This window comes from Vanessa atalanta, chromosome 7 (genome assembly GCF_905147765.1).
Source record: "Vanessa atalanta chromosome 7, ilVanAtal1.2, whole genome shotgun sequence".
Classification (NCBI taxonomy): Eukaryota; Metazoa; Arthropoda; class Insecta; order Lepidoptera; family Nymphalidae; genus Vanessa; species Vanessa atalanta.
In genome coordinates, this window is record NC_061877.1 from 9,279,613 (window position 1) to 9,297,320 (window position 17,708).

General features: G+C 33.2%; 1 protein-coding gene across 1 annotated transcript in view; it reads right to left on the minus strand.

The window, feature by feature from the left end:
* LOC125065266 (mannosyl-oligosaccharide alpha-1,2-mannosidase IA) overlaps window positions 1-17,708 on the minus strand; it is a 61,154-nt gene that overhangs the window by 5,466 nt on the left and 37,980 nt on the right. Inside the window, exons 2-3 of the mRNA XM_047672787.1 lie at window positions 5,242-5,460; window positions 3,073-3,252 (exon numbers count right to left, since the gene is read on the minus strand). Coding sequence (XP_047528743.1) covers window positions 3,073-3,252; window positions 5,242-5,460 — 399 coding nt within the window. The remainder of the gene's footprint in view (window positions 1-3,072; window positions 3,253-5,241; window positions 5,461-17,708) is intronic.

Genomic DNA, 17,708 nt, shown 5'->3' on the forward strand with positions numbered 1-17,708 from the left:
GTATTTTAATGCAATTAAAATAATTCAAAGATTGCACGGAAGTCTTAATTGCTTACCAGTTATCGCAAACCAGAAAAGACCGGTAAATGCCAATCAAAACTTTATATTCAAACGGCTGGTAAGTTGGATGCGGTCGCCGCTTTGCTCATACGACGAATTAATTTCGTAACCAATCCTTTATTGATAAGAATAAGGTATGAAGGGTCGGTGGGCTAATGAGAGCATCGTATCGGGAATGATAACGAGCGAGTCTGCGGAGTCGGCGGGCTTTGATGTGATAACGAACTGCCAGCGGTTTGCAGTGAGCATCGGATTTCGATTTGGAGACGATTTAATTAAAAATATAGCTTGACGAAAAGATTAAAGAAAGATCGAGAAGTATATTGTTTATGTTTATTTACATATCGTTTATCATCTTCAACTTGATATGGCTATGACAGTTCTATCAAGCTTTAAAAGCTTAATCTAAAGATTACTATATGCAAGCGGACGTAAGATCATTTATAATTTTATAGGCATATTATTCAACACAAGATTATATAGATGATAAAAAGGTGTGGACTTAATACTTGTTGACTTTCAGGGAGGATATATTGTATACAATTGTATTAAATTGACATAACGTTGCCCTCAAATATTGGAAAAGAGTAACTACTGAGTTTCTCGCATGTTCTTCTTCGGGGAATATACATTCCGATTCCCTGATAGCTTTACGTTCAATACAGTTCTGTAAAATGACGATTCAAAAGTGCTCCTGAAAGCCTTCTTGAATAAAGCATATTTGGATTTTGATAAGAAGTAAGATCAGTAGCACGAGTGAATAATTGAGTCTACTCCTATTTGAGGATCTATTAAAAAAATAAAGTTACAACAAAGTCATCTATTAATTAAGACGAATACTAAGCTTAAAAAAGTTTCGGAGGGAGAAGATAACTTATTTTGACCAAAATGTACCCAAAGACAGTCGTTGGTCTGGCAATAAACGTAACAACATTAACCGTATCGTTATTTAGCACAATCAACCGCTCTAATTAAACATGTAAATCTTTCGAGATTCAGAATCACAACATTCGCGATGTTTCGTTGCGGTAGAATTGTTGCTGTCATTGCACCGAGTTACAGATAGTATTGATAGGCTGCTGATACTATCACAAATACACCTGCTCAGAATAATACTTCGTTTTTTTTGTATACTTATGAAATAATTTATCATAAATATATTTACAAAAAAACTTATAGGCGATCTACACCAGAAGACCTAGATTCAATATATGAATACGTGAATCTAAAATTGACGCACATTATTAAGTAATAATTATTATAACAGCGAGTATCACAGTTGGGCAAATGCCTCTTTTCTGATAAATTCCTCCACTGCGAGTTTGTGGAGACGTATTTGCTCAACGTGTTCTACTGCTGGCTGGTCTACGTCATTCTCTCGGCTATGATTATAACAAGAAAAACTTATCATTCGAAATATAATTTAAATAATAATGTCCAAAAAAAATTACAAATAAATAAAATTTAGGAGTCATTCTTTGCTTTCAAAATATTGAATTGAATTGAGAGTTATTACAATCTAAACTTTATTTAGGTACATATTTATTTAATTTATAGCACAAATTTAAAGCGTGTAAAATTGATTGACTCAGTTAGTTACAAATAAATGTTATTTATTTATTTCACATAACAGTCGCATAGCCTCTCACCTTGATACGTCATGACGATCTCCTAACTGACATATAGATAGTAACTATACAGACGAGACCGAACAGGACCTTCATATGAATTACGATAATTAAAGAGTGTTAATTATTTTTCATTGATTTTGTTTCTAAGTGTTATATTTGTGAAAGAACTGGTGGCTTTATAAACATTGTGATAAAGTATCTCGTTTAATTTCACTATTGACTCACGCTAAGCCCATAGCGAGCTGATATCATACTCGGTCATTGTTACGTTAAATTTATTTATCAGATTACTTGCATATTTAGTGATGGTGTGGTCGTATCTTTATGATTATATTGTATAGGAATAGAGATAAGAAAGAAACGTATTAATAATAATTAATACTAAAATTGTCTTACGCATCTATCAGATCTGTATGGATAATTAATTTAATATAATATATTAATTAATAAAATAAATTTTTAATGTATTTTTTAATTAAAACTGAATTATGATGTCATCAGACATCATAACTTCTACATTAAGACCCGTAGTTTCGGCTGCGTACATTTCAGAATAATACGACGAGGTTCACATTTCGTATCGAACACAATATGTACGATATAATTAAAATGATTAAAAACATAGTCATTGTCAAGCCATGGTCATTTTGCATTACAGAACGTGCCTTGTTTATACATAATTTTTACGTATCTGTGTCATTTTTCAGCATGGATTAATTGCAAAAAGCATATTAATTATATATTATTACTTTTAATGTAAAATTCGTTATTGTTTATCCCTGGGTAAACGGATGTATCTTTCCGGGGTCTGAGTAAACCATTCACAATAAAATTAAAAATAAATAAAAACGTAAAAGCAATGAGTTTTAATGCTCTCGGTTTTCTGTGTCAGAGTATATACTGTATCATCTTCTTTCTTTGCCTTTAAAAAGATAGAAGCGTGTGAATCTGTACAAGAATCTATTGGATAAAGACAGCGAGCGAGTTGAATTACTTAACCAGAAACTTATCGGGGGGAGATAATTGTATACGTAGCTTTTAACTCGTATTTCTGCTCGAGTCAGAGACTAAATCTTTTTGTGTTAATGATGTATGTATTTGTTTGCAACGTCGACGGAATTCAGTGTAATTATAGAACAGCACATTATACATTTCGATTTCACATTACTGGACAAATTCTAGGTGTCTTGAAATGTATGAATATCGTACACCAACCGCAACTAGACTCGACGTAGATATAATTGAATTAAAATCATAAGAGCTCCATAGAATTGTAGTATAATTTCAAGTGTGAGGGTTGACGTAAGCTGAGATAAACAATACTCTACTAAATAAATTAGATAAGGGAAATTCGAGTAATATTAGGTGCCAATAAACTTACCTTATTAGATGGATTAATGAGTGCGTATGGGAGACCGGTAGGCGTGTCGAAGGCTGGCAGCAAAGCGTCCGCTACTTCTGCAGCCTTATCGCGGAACAACGAGTCTCCTGTCAGCGCGTAACAGGAGAGCAGACCACCCACGAAGCGGATCGTCGTTTCGAAGACTGACAGGTCGGAGTCCTGGAAATTAAAATAGGTTTAGATGAACACGACACGATCGGCTACACGGCATTAAAGGCCACTGTAATAATATAATTTATCTAAGAAAATGCTATGCTATTGTAGAAGGCATAGAGTCCACGATGATAATAATGTTCATCAAATAAAAGGCTATTCCATGGCGGTTATTAAAATACATATGTACAATAAAAGTAGAATTGACATACATCTTAATATGTGCCGTAAAAATTGTTATAAACATTTTACAAGAAACACATAAAACTGTAAACTATTAAATGGTCTGTGGCACACAAGTGGCTTAGGGGCAATTAGCACGACACAGAATAAAAAACATCTATTCGAATATCCTAAATGCGTTCTAATACAATGGTATAGAGTTCCAAATTCCATGTACTTTAATTTTTTAATAGTGCCCTGGAGTATAGCTAAGTGACCATTTGATTGGTGGCGCCTGTTACGCGGTCGCTATTCTTTATTTATGCAGTTGTATTTCAAGCGCTCGAGTGCTGTTATTAGCCAACATATCGTATTTGGTATGTACATTAGTGTGACCTCATACGGAATGTTTTTAAATAAAGATCGAACGGAGTTATGAAAATAATCTGGAGCAAAGCATCCGGATATGTTACATTTACTTACACTTATTAAAATAATCGATATTTACCCTACTTATATTATTATGTACACTCGGTGGTAGAACTTTACGTTACTGTCTGGGTACCACTCACCACATATTTAACTGCCAAGCAACAAAACGGTCAAACGGGACATAATATGTTAACAGTTAAGGTTAGAGGCGCATTAACGATGTATCAAAAAACATGGTTTGGATTTGCCTATTTCTTTTAACGGCAATTTATCTATAGTGGGCGGTGCCGAGCACTGCCTACATATCATAAAAAATAAATACATAATTAATTTGCATTTTCGTCGGTAGGTACTAACGTATTGTGTATCTGTATGCAAAGAATGCTTTGTTGTTGTCATAACATTCAAATAAATTAATGTTTAAACAACAAAACAAAAACAAGACCATTGTGTTTGTAACATACAGACTGTTATCTGACAAACAACTAAGCATGGTTCTATTTCATGCAGGACGTATTTGTACGTGTAATTTAATTAGTGAAAATGAGTAACTACTGACTTTACTTTTGATGCCAGTTCTTCTAAATAATCATTTTGTTTTATCTTAAATGGGGAATTAGAGTTTCTTGTATAATTTTCTTTTAATTTAGGATCGGAAGGCAGTCAAGCAAATAGTCCAGCTACTGGTAGCTGTACAATTGGCACCGTTGAGAAATTATAACCATTCTTCATACCATACCAATTCGATCACACATGGGAACTACACTGGCTCACACATTAACAGCCTGTAAATTTCCCACTCCTCCTCCTCTAAGGCCTCCTCTCCCTTTGAGGAGAAGGTTTGTAGCATCACCATCACCAGCACCACCACGCTGATCCAATACGGGTTAGTGGTTATACGTGTGGCAGAATTTCGTTAAAATTAGACACATGCAGGTTTCCTCACGATGTTTTCCTTCACCGTGCTCGGCTAAATGAATTATAAACACAAACTAGCATTAGCATTAGCAGCCCGTAAATGTCCCACTGCTGGGATAAAGGCCTCCTCTCCCTTTGAGGAGAAGGTTTGGAGCATATTCCACCACACTGCTCCAATGCGGGTTGGCGGAATACACATGTGGCAGAATTTCGTTCAAATTAGACACATGCAGGTTTCCTCACGATGTTTTCCTTCACCGCCGAGCACAAGATGAATTATAAACACAAATTAAGCACATGAAATATCAGTGGTGCCTGCCTGGGTTTGAACCCGAAATCATCGGTCAAGATGCACGCGTTCTAACCACTGGGCCATCTCGGCTGTACGACAATACGACATCTAAAGCGTCACTGTTTGTTAGTAGAATAAAGTATTAGTTTTGAATTATTGTACTGCAAAAAATATAAAAAATAATTCCTTACGATTTCGTTGATGTGAAAGTGTTCAGCGATCCAGTCCCTTCCCTCTCTGAACTCGTCGATGAGGCCCATGATGTAGAGCGTGTCCATGCCGTCGACGATGGTAGCGCCGAGGTCCCCTCCGCCGAACACGCTCGTAAGGTGAGCGCGCTTCGACATCGGTTTCAATTCGTTTTTGCCCCACGCGTACAGTTTGTAGTTGTTCCAGGCGTGACGCATCATCTAGAAGAAGAAGATACTATTTTAAGTAATAGTCAAGTAACTTTCGGTTCGATTCTACCGTATATTCATAAAACATAAGCTCTTGTAGGTTAAATATTTAATAGGGCACCGACTTCTCGTTTAATCGTAAATAATGATGTAACCTACTTACTACTTGTTATAATTTTTCCTCTCAAATGAGATTAGACGTCACAGAAACAGTGTTTAGACGTGAATTTTAACAGATGTTTCTGAATTCAAATCCAGACAAAAACATTAAATTTTAACGTGCTTAATTTGTTTCTGTGCACATCGTGCATACACTACCTACATATGTGAGATTCTGTCACGCGTATCTACCAACCAGCATTATAGCGTTGTGAAATAAGCTCCTAATGCTGGTTGTTCTTCTCAAAAGAGAGGAGTCCTCAGTTCGGCAGTGGAACCGTTACAAGCTCTTATTTAACTTTACTTTCTCTACATAAGATATTTTTTATAAAAGCTTAACTTCGCAAATTAACAAACTTAACATCACAATACCGTAATTATTGTGTACATGAATAATATATAGCCAGTTATTAAATAACATAAGTACATACTATCTGCTATTTATTAATTGTAATTACTGTTAATAAATTCAAGTTGTGATAAGCGAGAAATGTTTTCTGCAAAATAGTTCGTTATAAACATGCGTTCTTTCGATGTTATTTACGAAAGCAATTTAACATTATAGTGGTTCTAGATAAATACCTATTATTCCGATAATACGATACGACAGTCCGTATAATGTTTAAATAAACACTTTTTTTTTCATTTAACAAACGAATATAATTTTCTGTATGTATATATATTAGATCTATATATAAATGCTTATAATACTAAATAAATAAATCAAATATCAGATTTAAATATTAAAAGAACACACCTGTTTTTATTTTTATTAAAAAAAAATAAGAATTTAATTAAATAATAAAAAAAGCGCTACTAAGTTGCTATTAATTAAAAAATATTGAGTTACGCGTATTAAGTAGTATAACCTTCGGTTAGATTTTAATAAAAGTAAGAAAGGTAAAAGGTTAAGCCCTGTATTATTAAATAGGATGTACACCCTAAACTTTAAAACCATTAAGGCTAAAGATTTATTGAATAAACCAATACGATATTTTACTGTTTGTGGATTCTTAATAAAAGCAGTTTGTGCAACGAGCAAGTCAGCTAACTATACTGCAAAGTCCACATTTCACTCTTCAAAGGCGTTCAGAAAGAATTCTTTTTATAAAGCCAGCAAAGCCGTTGCCCGCAGCACAAGTTTTAATCTCGACGGCCCCGCAGAGCGACCGAACACTAATGAAAGGATATCGGACTTTCGTCGCTACCATTAATTATTATTAGGTTCCGCTAACTTTGCCGAGTGTCGCCAATGACTTGGAAAAACTGAAGACTTTACCAATTAACAGTTAAATAGAACGAGGAAGTGGAAAAGTGACATTTTCAAGAGGTCTTCTTCTATGATTTTAAGTAACAAGTTTTAATAGAATTAAATAATATACACAATGTTCGTGATTTATTCGGTCACGATCGTATAAAATGACCTCTGATCGTAATCGTAATAATAAAATAACCGGGGAAACCAATACAATAATCTACGAATCTAAAGTGAGGTATTTTAAGAAATATAGAAAAAATATTACTTTATATCATGGTCATAGATAAGATAAATGTTTTCAAAAAGTTTTACACGAGATAAGGACACCCCGAGTTTATAGTATTTGCAACATATTACTATGATTACCTCAACAACTTTTTGTCGTTTTAGAATGGTCGAGTTACGTTCAACGAGATCCCGGCTTATATCACTCGGAGTGGACGACGTCCAGCGCGCTGCACGAATCATTCTCTCTCTACGGTCCCCCTGACTTTCCAATTGGGCGAGTTGAAGCACAAGGAACATCGCTATCATGAACGATGTTCCCACGGTTACCAGACGAATTAATTTGCGCATGTTTATTAACACAAGAGAACACTTACGATCCAAATTAATGACTTATTAAAAACAAAAAGAAAAACAATCGCACAATAAAGTCTTTTCGTTAATATTATTAATTTAATTTACCACAAAATATACGAGTGACAGTAACAGCTAATATTGATTAAACATATATTTAAATCTAATTCGAATATAAATATAATATGAGCGACACAGCGCGACTAAGCGCGCGCGCGATCCCAACTTATCTGAGTGATATGACGTGCGCATGCGATGATTGCGATGTTCACACGTTATCGCCCTGACCGACAATCGATTTGTGATCTCAATACTGTATAAGCCAATGACTTGTGTCACGATTTGATAAAAAATATTTTTGTCTTGCCTATACAATAGCAATACCAATCTGTATGTTTTAATATTGACCTTTACATGAAATTTCAAAGAGTTAACTAACGTTTTATTTGTTAAACAAAAACTGGTTCCTGGGTTCAACATTTGAACGTCCTAAATGCATTCGTACCGATGAGGAAAAATGTTAAGTTTATTGTAAACAGGTGCTTAACCTGTCATACTCTGCTAACATGTATTGTATTTGATGTCCGTTTTGTTTTATTCTGCACAGCCTTGCAGTCACCGAGAAGAAACTCAAGCGAGGTGGAGGTGTAAACCTAGCTCGTTTAATTAAACCTATCTATTCTTTCTAGGAAACATAATAAATATACATCGATAATCGATATACAAAATGTTTGGACAATGTTTCAACATGCAGCGCTCTTGAATAATGAGAATTTTGTATCATTTAACATTTTTTAAGGATTTTTGACACAATATATTTTAGAAATCGCTTAAAATAAAATATAAAAAAAGTACTTATTTGATATTAAAGACATAGTAACATTATATTGCATTATATTTTATCGATTGTACCTTTTATATAAATATTTCTATCATCTCATGTTCAACGGAAGTCGATTATATTTTTTTTGGATTCCGGCAAAACTAATAATCTTTCATGAAATTTTGATGTTATTTGTGATTTCTGGGTGGACTTATGTGCACGAGATATATATATATATATATATTGAGATTGCCTCGTTGTTCTAGTAACTGCAGTATAAGGTTACGGATCCCGGTATTCTGGGTTCAAGTCGAGAATAGAGGCAAAACAAATATTGGTAGTGTCAAATTACTCAATCCCTGTAATCAATAAATTACTTAATCCCATCTGATATGAGCCTGGTGGAATACATTGTGCTCCAGTGTTTGCGTACAAATGATGTGCAATATAATATTTATAGTTAATAATCTAATCTCACTTTTAATTCTACATTAAAAAAAAACTTATTTGTGTCCCCAAAGTCGAGACGGGTATCTAGTTGTAAGTAGACATTAAAATGAAACACGACGCATTTTTATACAAAACCCAAAGAACGCCTATCAACCAAAAAAGTTGATAACCTTCACCTAACAAGAGTATCTTTTCGCGATATTGATTAGTGTTTTAAGTATTTTTAAATAACAAACACTTTTGTCCAACATATGTAATAATAGAATTAAATATCACTTCTCAAAGCTTTGTCGCAGAGGAGAAACAGTTACTATTGTCTGAAAGGCGCCTGCCGACCAAAAGTAATTAAACAAACACATCTATACTAATAAATGACGAGACGTTTTATTTTGTAATTAACTGTTATAAATACTAAACGAATATATATAAAACATACATCCGGAGACGCGCGTTTCGGAGGTTTTCGTATAAAATAATAATAATATACTCGCTTTATATTTAGACAGTTGACTTGTGAGAATGGGTCATGTTCTTGTTTGTTAGAAAAATGAGACAACGCTATAAATTACGTATTGAATATACTTTGAAGATGTTTTAATTTGGGAATGCATATATTGCACTTAAAAGTAGAAAAATAAAAGAAACATTACATAATTACTTTTTTTCATTAGTTATATTCAGATTTCACGAAAACGGCGCTGACGATTATAAAAAAGTCAAATGTCAGGTTTCAGTCACAATTTTAGTCGCAAATGTTAAAAATCAATCATTTATAAAAATTGTATCACATTCAGTGGGTGCAACAGTGGTTCGTTAGAAACCCGACTGTTCTTTTTAACCATATGATTACAAAAATAAATCGAATTGACCCCTAGATAAGATTATGTTAAATTCTTACTTTCGTAATATATGCACACTAAAAAAAAATCTTCAACATTACGTTAATTTTTCTACATTAATTGTCATTGTCGTTAATTGTAAGTGTAAGTGTAAGTTATCACAAAAAAAAATTGAACAAAATACATTTAACGAAACAAAACTATAAATGGTATAAAATGAAACGCTTCCTTTGTACGGGTACTCAATCAACTGTTAGCGGTTGCTATAAATCTGGAGACAATCTCGACGATAGCACACGATAGTGAGGAATTAGCTGAGACCGGTGGAATGTGTCGGGAAGTAATCTCGGGTGGTAATTAATTGCGAGTGACGACGGCAAGTGCACTCTTACCCGCGTAAATCTGAGACTTCACCAGATTTACTGTTATGGCTCCACCAGCCACAAACTGCTATCCTCGAATCTTAACCCAGATATATATAAAACCTTTTTCATGTTTCATGCTCTATTTGTGAGAAAATAGGATCTAGTTGAATACAACTATCTTTAATATAACTATCTTTTTACGAAAAAAAAAACATTTATAACTTAATTTCTTGTATTCATTTCTTATTTATATTTGACAACAAGACTACAAGTCGTACTCTAAAAATCAACTATTATAGTATATTATAAAACAAAGATACAATTTAAATTAGAGAACCCTTTTATAATTTGTTAAATAAATATAAAAATATTTATCTAACAATTATTAAGTATCTGTGTAAAATATAACTTGACTAAATATGAACATTGAACGCGCTACGCTATCGGGAAACACAATTGAGGCGTGTAATCTTCGCTGGTGAGACAGGGCTTACGACGTCGTCCATTCCACCTATTTCGTTACTCATCGCTCTTGCGGTTTCCTGAGGTATTGTAACTAAAAACCAAATATCCTACTAACCAAACCATTAAACTATACACATTTTATAGGTTATTTGATTATGAAGCTTTTAAAGGAAATTCGTTTCAAATGAATCGGCTTCTGTCAAAGTAAATTAAATAGTACTTAATTATACTATGAACGTCGTATATATGTTATGTTGTGATTTTTGCTTTCAATAATAAGTGTTAATAATATCATATTATAAAGATTAGATGTTGAAAAACAGTAACTACTGAGTTTTTTGCTGGTTCTTCTCGGTAGAATCTACATGCCGAACCGATGGTAGCTTTACTTTAAATAGTTGTTAAATGTAGATTCAAAAGTGCTTGTAAAAGCCTACTTGAATAAAGTATATTTTGATTTTGAATTTTGATTTTGATTTTTTAACGTGTCTTTAGTTTTAAACCTGTGTAGTTATTTTTTTTCTGCATACAAGTAGTTTATAAGAATTTGTGAATTTCATTGGTATTATATTTCTTTTGACTAATGCTTACAATACTTTTCATATAAGTTTATTATACATGTAAGCCCAAATAAATCTCAAACTAACAAAACATATTGACAGTAGAAACGATAAATCCCTACGAAATGTGTCTCGTGTCATCCACTACAGAAACTCCGTCTGGCGAAATATGGCTTAGGACAATGATCGTTCTACAAACACCCACAAGTGCCGGCCAGAGGTGTCAATTCGTAGCTGTCACTGATCGATTGCGACCAGGGTCGGATGCTCACATATTCCGTCTGAGACAACACATTTACTAACAAATGGCCACTGTACATATATACGTAAGTACCCAACAAGCGATAGACATTATCAGATAACATTGATAGTATAAAGCGAATTAGCTATCCATTAAATTAAAGTAATTATGAGCAGAAAGACGAGAAAACGGACGAAGCGCAACAGCGATTATAAGATAGGGACGCTTCTCCATCTTGTTAACTTAATTCAGTGGGGCTGTTTGTGAAGTCGAGATGTTTTATAATGTCGAGTCAAACGCTTGTAAGAATAAATATGATCGTTGAATATTACTTTACAGACACTTTGATTACTAAATGCCGCGGTGAACGGTTAAGGAATAAAATGATAAATATATTTGATACGAATATGAATTATATTTATGTTAAGACGAATTTGCACATATACCACGGTTTTGTTATTATATGTGTATAAATATACAATATTCAAAATACAATACACGTCATGTAAGGATAAATTTTATATCATGCAAAAGACACTACGCCATCGATGTCTACAAAAAAAAGAAACACGCGTGATTACGTGATTGCAAATGAATAAAAAACATAATGAAAACAGATCGATAGTTAAACTCAATCTTTAGTTAGAATTGTATCCAAAGACGTTTTGAGCTTACGACGATTTGTCATGATAAAGCAGTCCACTGACTCGAAGGAGCGCGTTTTTCACTAATGGAAAATCTGCATAATGGGACATTCCCCTCCTGATTCGATTTGTTCGAGAAACGTTACTTCGGGCCGTTGTTGCCTCCTCCTCTAATGGACCGACGCTATTCACTTGAGAAGACAGTTTTTGTGGATTTTTTACGAGCGTACTAACGTTCTTTGAGTCTAACTTAACCTAACTCCCTTTCCGGAAAATAGACGGTCGATCGGCACCGCGACATATATGGGTCCACCGTAAGCGATATCCAATATCGATGTACCCTTGAGCACAATCGTGTTTCACGTCTATTATCGTGGAGCGATCAAAGAGCTTTTTGAAACTAGTATTCCCCAAGCAGAACGTGACGCAAGAAAAATGAATCCTTTTTAGAACATTTTAGTTTTTATTTGATTACTTACGGAGTAATCGTTATATTTAAACTCAAACGCAGAACAAGGAGTAATTTGTTTTTACAATTTAACATATTAAAATTCACATATGCTAAAATTTAATTATACTAACCATTATAAAAAAATCTGACTGGCAAAATATTCATTTCCGTGATGTACAAGCCTTGTATTATGACGCGGACAATGCAATAGAATTTTGTTCAGATTCGTCAGTCCCAGGGGCGTATTTGAATAAATATTTTGATAGAATACAAGCAAGGAAAACGCCATTTATCATAATCAAGTTGACGTCGCGGCCGAGCCCGCCACACCTACTGTCCTGAACACGTACAGCTACGACGTATAGCCAAAACATATTACCGACGGGAGACCTCAGTATTTGTAACGTGTTTTACAAATTATGACAAAACATTGGCGTTGATTAATCATATTACGTGAGAGATATAATTTAGAAACGACAACTTGTACCAACACTTATGACCATTAATAGATCTTAACATGTAAGTGCATTACAAATCTGCTAATTAGTGAAACTAAAATTACTCGAAGATGTCAAGGAATGTTAATATTGTGAAGTTAATATCGATTATATAATTTTAAATAAAGCTAAATAAATATCTTATTTTACAGTTAATTTTTTTTTATAATATTCTTCACTTTTATAGAGAACCCTAGAAATGTGCTTAAGATATCTAAGCCATTATACGAAACAAATTCATGACATACTTTTAGGTAATTTTGTTCAACTCAAAATTATTTGTGATGTACCTTTTATGTGTAAAAGCCTACCGTACTTTGATATATACGAGTGAACCCACTTAGCTAGGGAGTTCACAGGTGCGAGGAAATAGTTACTCCAACACCAAAATTCGACACGAACTAAAAGAAAAAAGGTTATAAGATAAATTCGAGTTATGTAAGGTAATTCGTAAGACCTTCGGGAGATTAACAGACGAGGAAACAATTGTTTTTTTGTTTTAATATTTATAAATATTTACTATGAACTACAAAATATATAGAATCTTTGAAGTATAACATAAGAAGTACCAATTGCGATAAGTAAACTGTTTCTGATAGTGAAGAGAAATAGACAGGTAAGTTTATTATTAACAAACAAGTAGTGAGAAAAAATTATAAAAAAAATTACCGAAAGAAAAACACGCGGCACAACATGTCTGCGAGAAGGCCGTGACTCAGCATTGTGGCAATATAACAAGGCGGGTAATAGTGAAATTTTGGAAAATAATATCTTCCTTAGTCCAGACATCTTTTATAAAATTTACGCCCACTTAAGCTTTACTTGTATAGAAATATTGATGAAAATATTTATATTGATAAATTTTCATCGTTAAAGTTGAAATATAGAATAGTCTAGACACAGAATCTATAGAAGTGGTTTTTAGTAACAAGCTAAGCTATTTTAGTACCTTTAAATAATACTTTAATTTTAAAAAATCTAACTTCAAGCTGAAATCTTATTCAAGGCTTATTAGATAAGATTTCAAGCGCGAATGATCTTTAGTGTAAGCCGTCCATCTTACACGCCAATGTTTCTTGGAAGAGGATAGGTGCAGCCCATGCCTGCTTTGTACATGATCGCATTGAAGACATCTAAACAATCATCCGTATTATAAATGAAGCACTGCAGTGTTGAGACTTCCCCATTAACACCCACAGCATTGTATTGAACATGTAGAGCAATATTAAGAAATCCAAATAAAAATCAATTTTATATGAATATATAAGTAGGTACAACACCGTCATAACAAAGACTTACGTGACATAGAAATGTTTTATTGTAAAGAGTAATAAAATCTTCACTTAAATCTAAAAATCGACTCTTCATTACTGTGATTGGATTAAAAGATACATTTCAAAATTCGAGTTACAAAACCCGTTTGCTCTAGTGTCATTAATTCTGCAGTCCATAGCCAGCTATTTCTAATAGCCGGCGCTACAGAACGCTCATTTAAATTTATAAACGGTTGTATGTAAGCGCAGCCAATGAAACGGCCATTGAGGCTCCAACAGCGATGTATTTGTTAACGCAGGACGGAAGTTCGTGTAGGCGTGCATCGCAAACTACCTTGTTTCCGTAGGCGCCAGGCTCTCAATGAATGTACGGGACTGCGTTGGTAACGATATATATTGATTCTCTAAAGCCAATCGGGTCGGTTTACATACACGGAAAATTTATGTTGATTACGTAATATCTCAATAAGAAATAATCTTATGGGATAAATAATTATCAAAAAACATTTTTAGTATTATAAAATAGATTAATGCATATTAAGTTTAGTAACAAAGTAAAAATAAAATAGAAATTGTCGATAGCGATTGAACTGGAACACTGTGAGTGCGTTAGCAATTCACGGGGATTGGCAGAGTTACGAGTTTAAGAATGGCTTACCATTCGTTGCCATTTATTGAATTCTGTACTATCGATTCAGACCTTAATAAATATAAGTTAGCAAAAAAATAGATTAAGCCGATAGCGAGGTATCTACATAACTAGTAGTATATTAAAAGAAGATAGTCGTCGAATTAATACAACCGTCAGAAATTATTAGTTTCATAAACTACACGATAAAAGTTACAATACTGATATGAGCAGATATGTCGGACTAAGGTTCTTGTTCAAAATCGTTCGAAAAGCACATATTTGAAATATTGTTCTCTTCTTTGAAACATGCCGCTCTAAAATTTCGATTGAACGTTCATTGTCAACAAGCCTTAAAGCCTTACGGTCGTGTTTGAGTCATGAACAATAAACTTCTTTGCAAATATTTACGACTATGAAGACCAGGACTTCTAGCAAATATTGTTCGCTTGTTTGGGGAAGAGGCGTAAACATTGATAAGTTTTTATTAGATTTCTATTAACTCACTCACAGCATGAAGAGTGTTAAGGTATTGAACCTTTCGTCTTAAATGTTCTTTGAGGTAAGTTATTATTAATTAGTAGCTATTTTATATTTCATGTTTATTTTATATCTTGGTCCGTATTTATGTTTAATGCAACTATTAATTATTTTTCCCATTAAACTTTTCTATACTTTTAATTAAATCATATATTTTAAATAGTACATCATATTCTATCGCCACACCTTTTATATCTGAGCCGCATCGAGGTAACTATTAAAGTGCGCTTTTACTATCTGAACAAACGAGTATCCGCTTGTAATTAGTTGTGCTAATATGGTTAAGAGCCTTTGAGATGAGCTCTAATGTCATAATACTGACATTTCCTTTTATCATTAAGCAATCATTATCACATAAATTACTATCGCGTTCAGTAAACTACTACCTACTTAGTATCAATACACGAACTCGCTCCTTGTCTTTTATCTAAAGAAAGTTGTATGTATCTGATACGTATTGTTAAGAAGTTTTATAAAGCAAAGTTTAAATAGGTACTCACTAAGAGGTTACTTTGTCAACATAAAATTTCTAACATTTCGCGCCCTATGTTCGAAGAGATCAGATTTTTTTATTTCTTTTAAATATTATAATTTAATATAGTCTTAGAAAATATTATAAAATAATTTTCTTGTAGATTTAAATAAGTATATAGTGTTTCTGCGCCGAGTTAGTATCATCTCTTGTGTAAACTTTCATTCGTAGTAAGCCTTTGGATTTAGGACTTAAAGTCTTTTCGGCTCTTACTAAAGCCTGCATCCAAGAACTGCGCCTTCGTCTGAGCTTCTTCATTTTGAAAATCATGGTATAAACATTGCTATTACAAAGTTTTATTATGAAAAAACTCTATGAGAGTTTATGAAACCTGCAGGGTTTTTACTGTAATTAATAAATAAGTTCTTGTAAGTGATAAGTGGTTATATTTATCGAGATTACTTATTTTAACGGCTGTACGATGTCTAAATACTGTTATAATTTTATGTATAGGTCATAAAGATTTTTATGTCACCTTTTAAAAATCGATATAATTATCCGTACGAATGACATTCTAATAAAGTAAAAAGCAATTCAGCAGCGAGGCGCTAACATCGTGTATAGACTGTTATACATTCAACCATATTACATTTTGCCTTGTAAATAAATCTTTATGAATAAAAAAATCAATATATATTTACGTAAATGATAAGTACAGAGAATGAAAAAGGTTTACATAGAAATAAAGTAGTCAAATAACTTCTATTTAATTAATATTTTAAGCTACTCAACTCTCAGACAATGGAAAACACTGAAACGGAAACCCACGCCATTATAACTTTTTAAACGTCACGTTAAAGTTTATTAAATCGGTATTAAAACAAAAACCATGAAATCTTTAAGACAATAATTTATCTTTGTGAACACTTTTTGCAAATACTTACATTGTTCAATGGAGCTGCAAAGATCCTGTGACACAGAAAAGGCGTTTGGTAAACTCGAGATATCGCCAAGGAGACTCGTTTTGACAATTTTTATTTTATTTCATTACTTGGTGCGAAAGCAATGTGAACTTGAAACGTTTTAAATGAACAGCCCGGGACATTCAAATACTTCTAATTACAAGGTAAGCGAAAACTTTGGACATTTCAATGAAGAGCGTAAAATTTTACTCGTCTCAATTTAATTGAAATTTCTAACACGTAATATGTCGAGCATTAATTATTTTTAATTTAGTAAAAGTAACTGAAACAGCCCGTAAATATATTTTATCTGTGAAAGGGTTATCATATTTTATCTGTTTCACTAATGTTAAGGACAATGTTTGGAGTTTCTATGCTGATCCAAGTATGAGTCGAGATGGCTTAGTGGTTATAACGCGTTCATCTGTGCTGATGATTGCGGGTTGAAACCCCAGCAAGCCCACTGAATTTCCATGTGCTTAATTTGTTTTTATCATTTTAGCCTTAGTCCAGAAGTGGGTCATTTATAGACCATTACTTTATCTCTTAGTTTCTATGCTAACATGGTAATCTATGGTAAATTGTGAAAATGAGCAAGAAGAATAAAATACGTATGACGATATCTCGAGCTAACTGAAACTGAAGTCCCACAAATATTTATTTTCGTTTACTTGATGATAACACTAAAGTTGTGATCCCACCGACCCGAGAACACAGAAAGGGCGGATTTGGGATCAAAAGACTGACATGGCGCACGCAGTAATCATATTCACTCGCTATTCCCTGACGAATACGACTACCGACGAGGACCCCAGCAGTTTTCTATTTACTATTTTATGCTACAGTTTAAGAAAAAAATATCACTATTTTTAAAACTAATAAATCCAATTAAGTTATCATCGATCTTCACATGATGTGAGGTACAGGTATTAGGTAAAGGTTACTGTTAATTAATAAAATTCGTAGTTTAAAATTGAACAATACAATTTAATATTGAATATTTTATTTATAAAAACGGCCCTACATACACCGATAGCAGATAATCTCAATTTT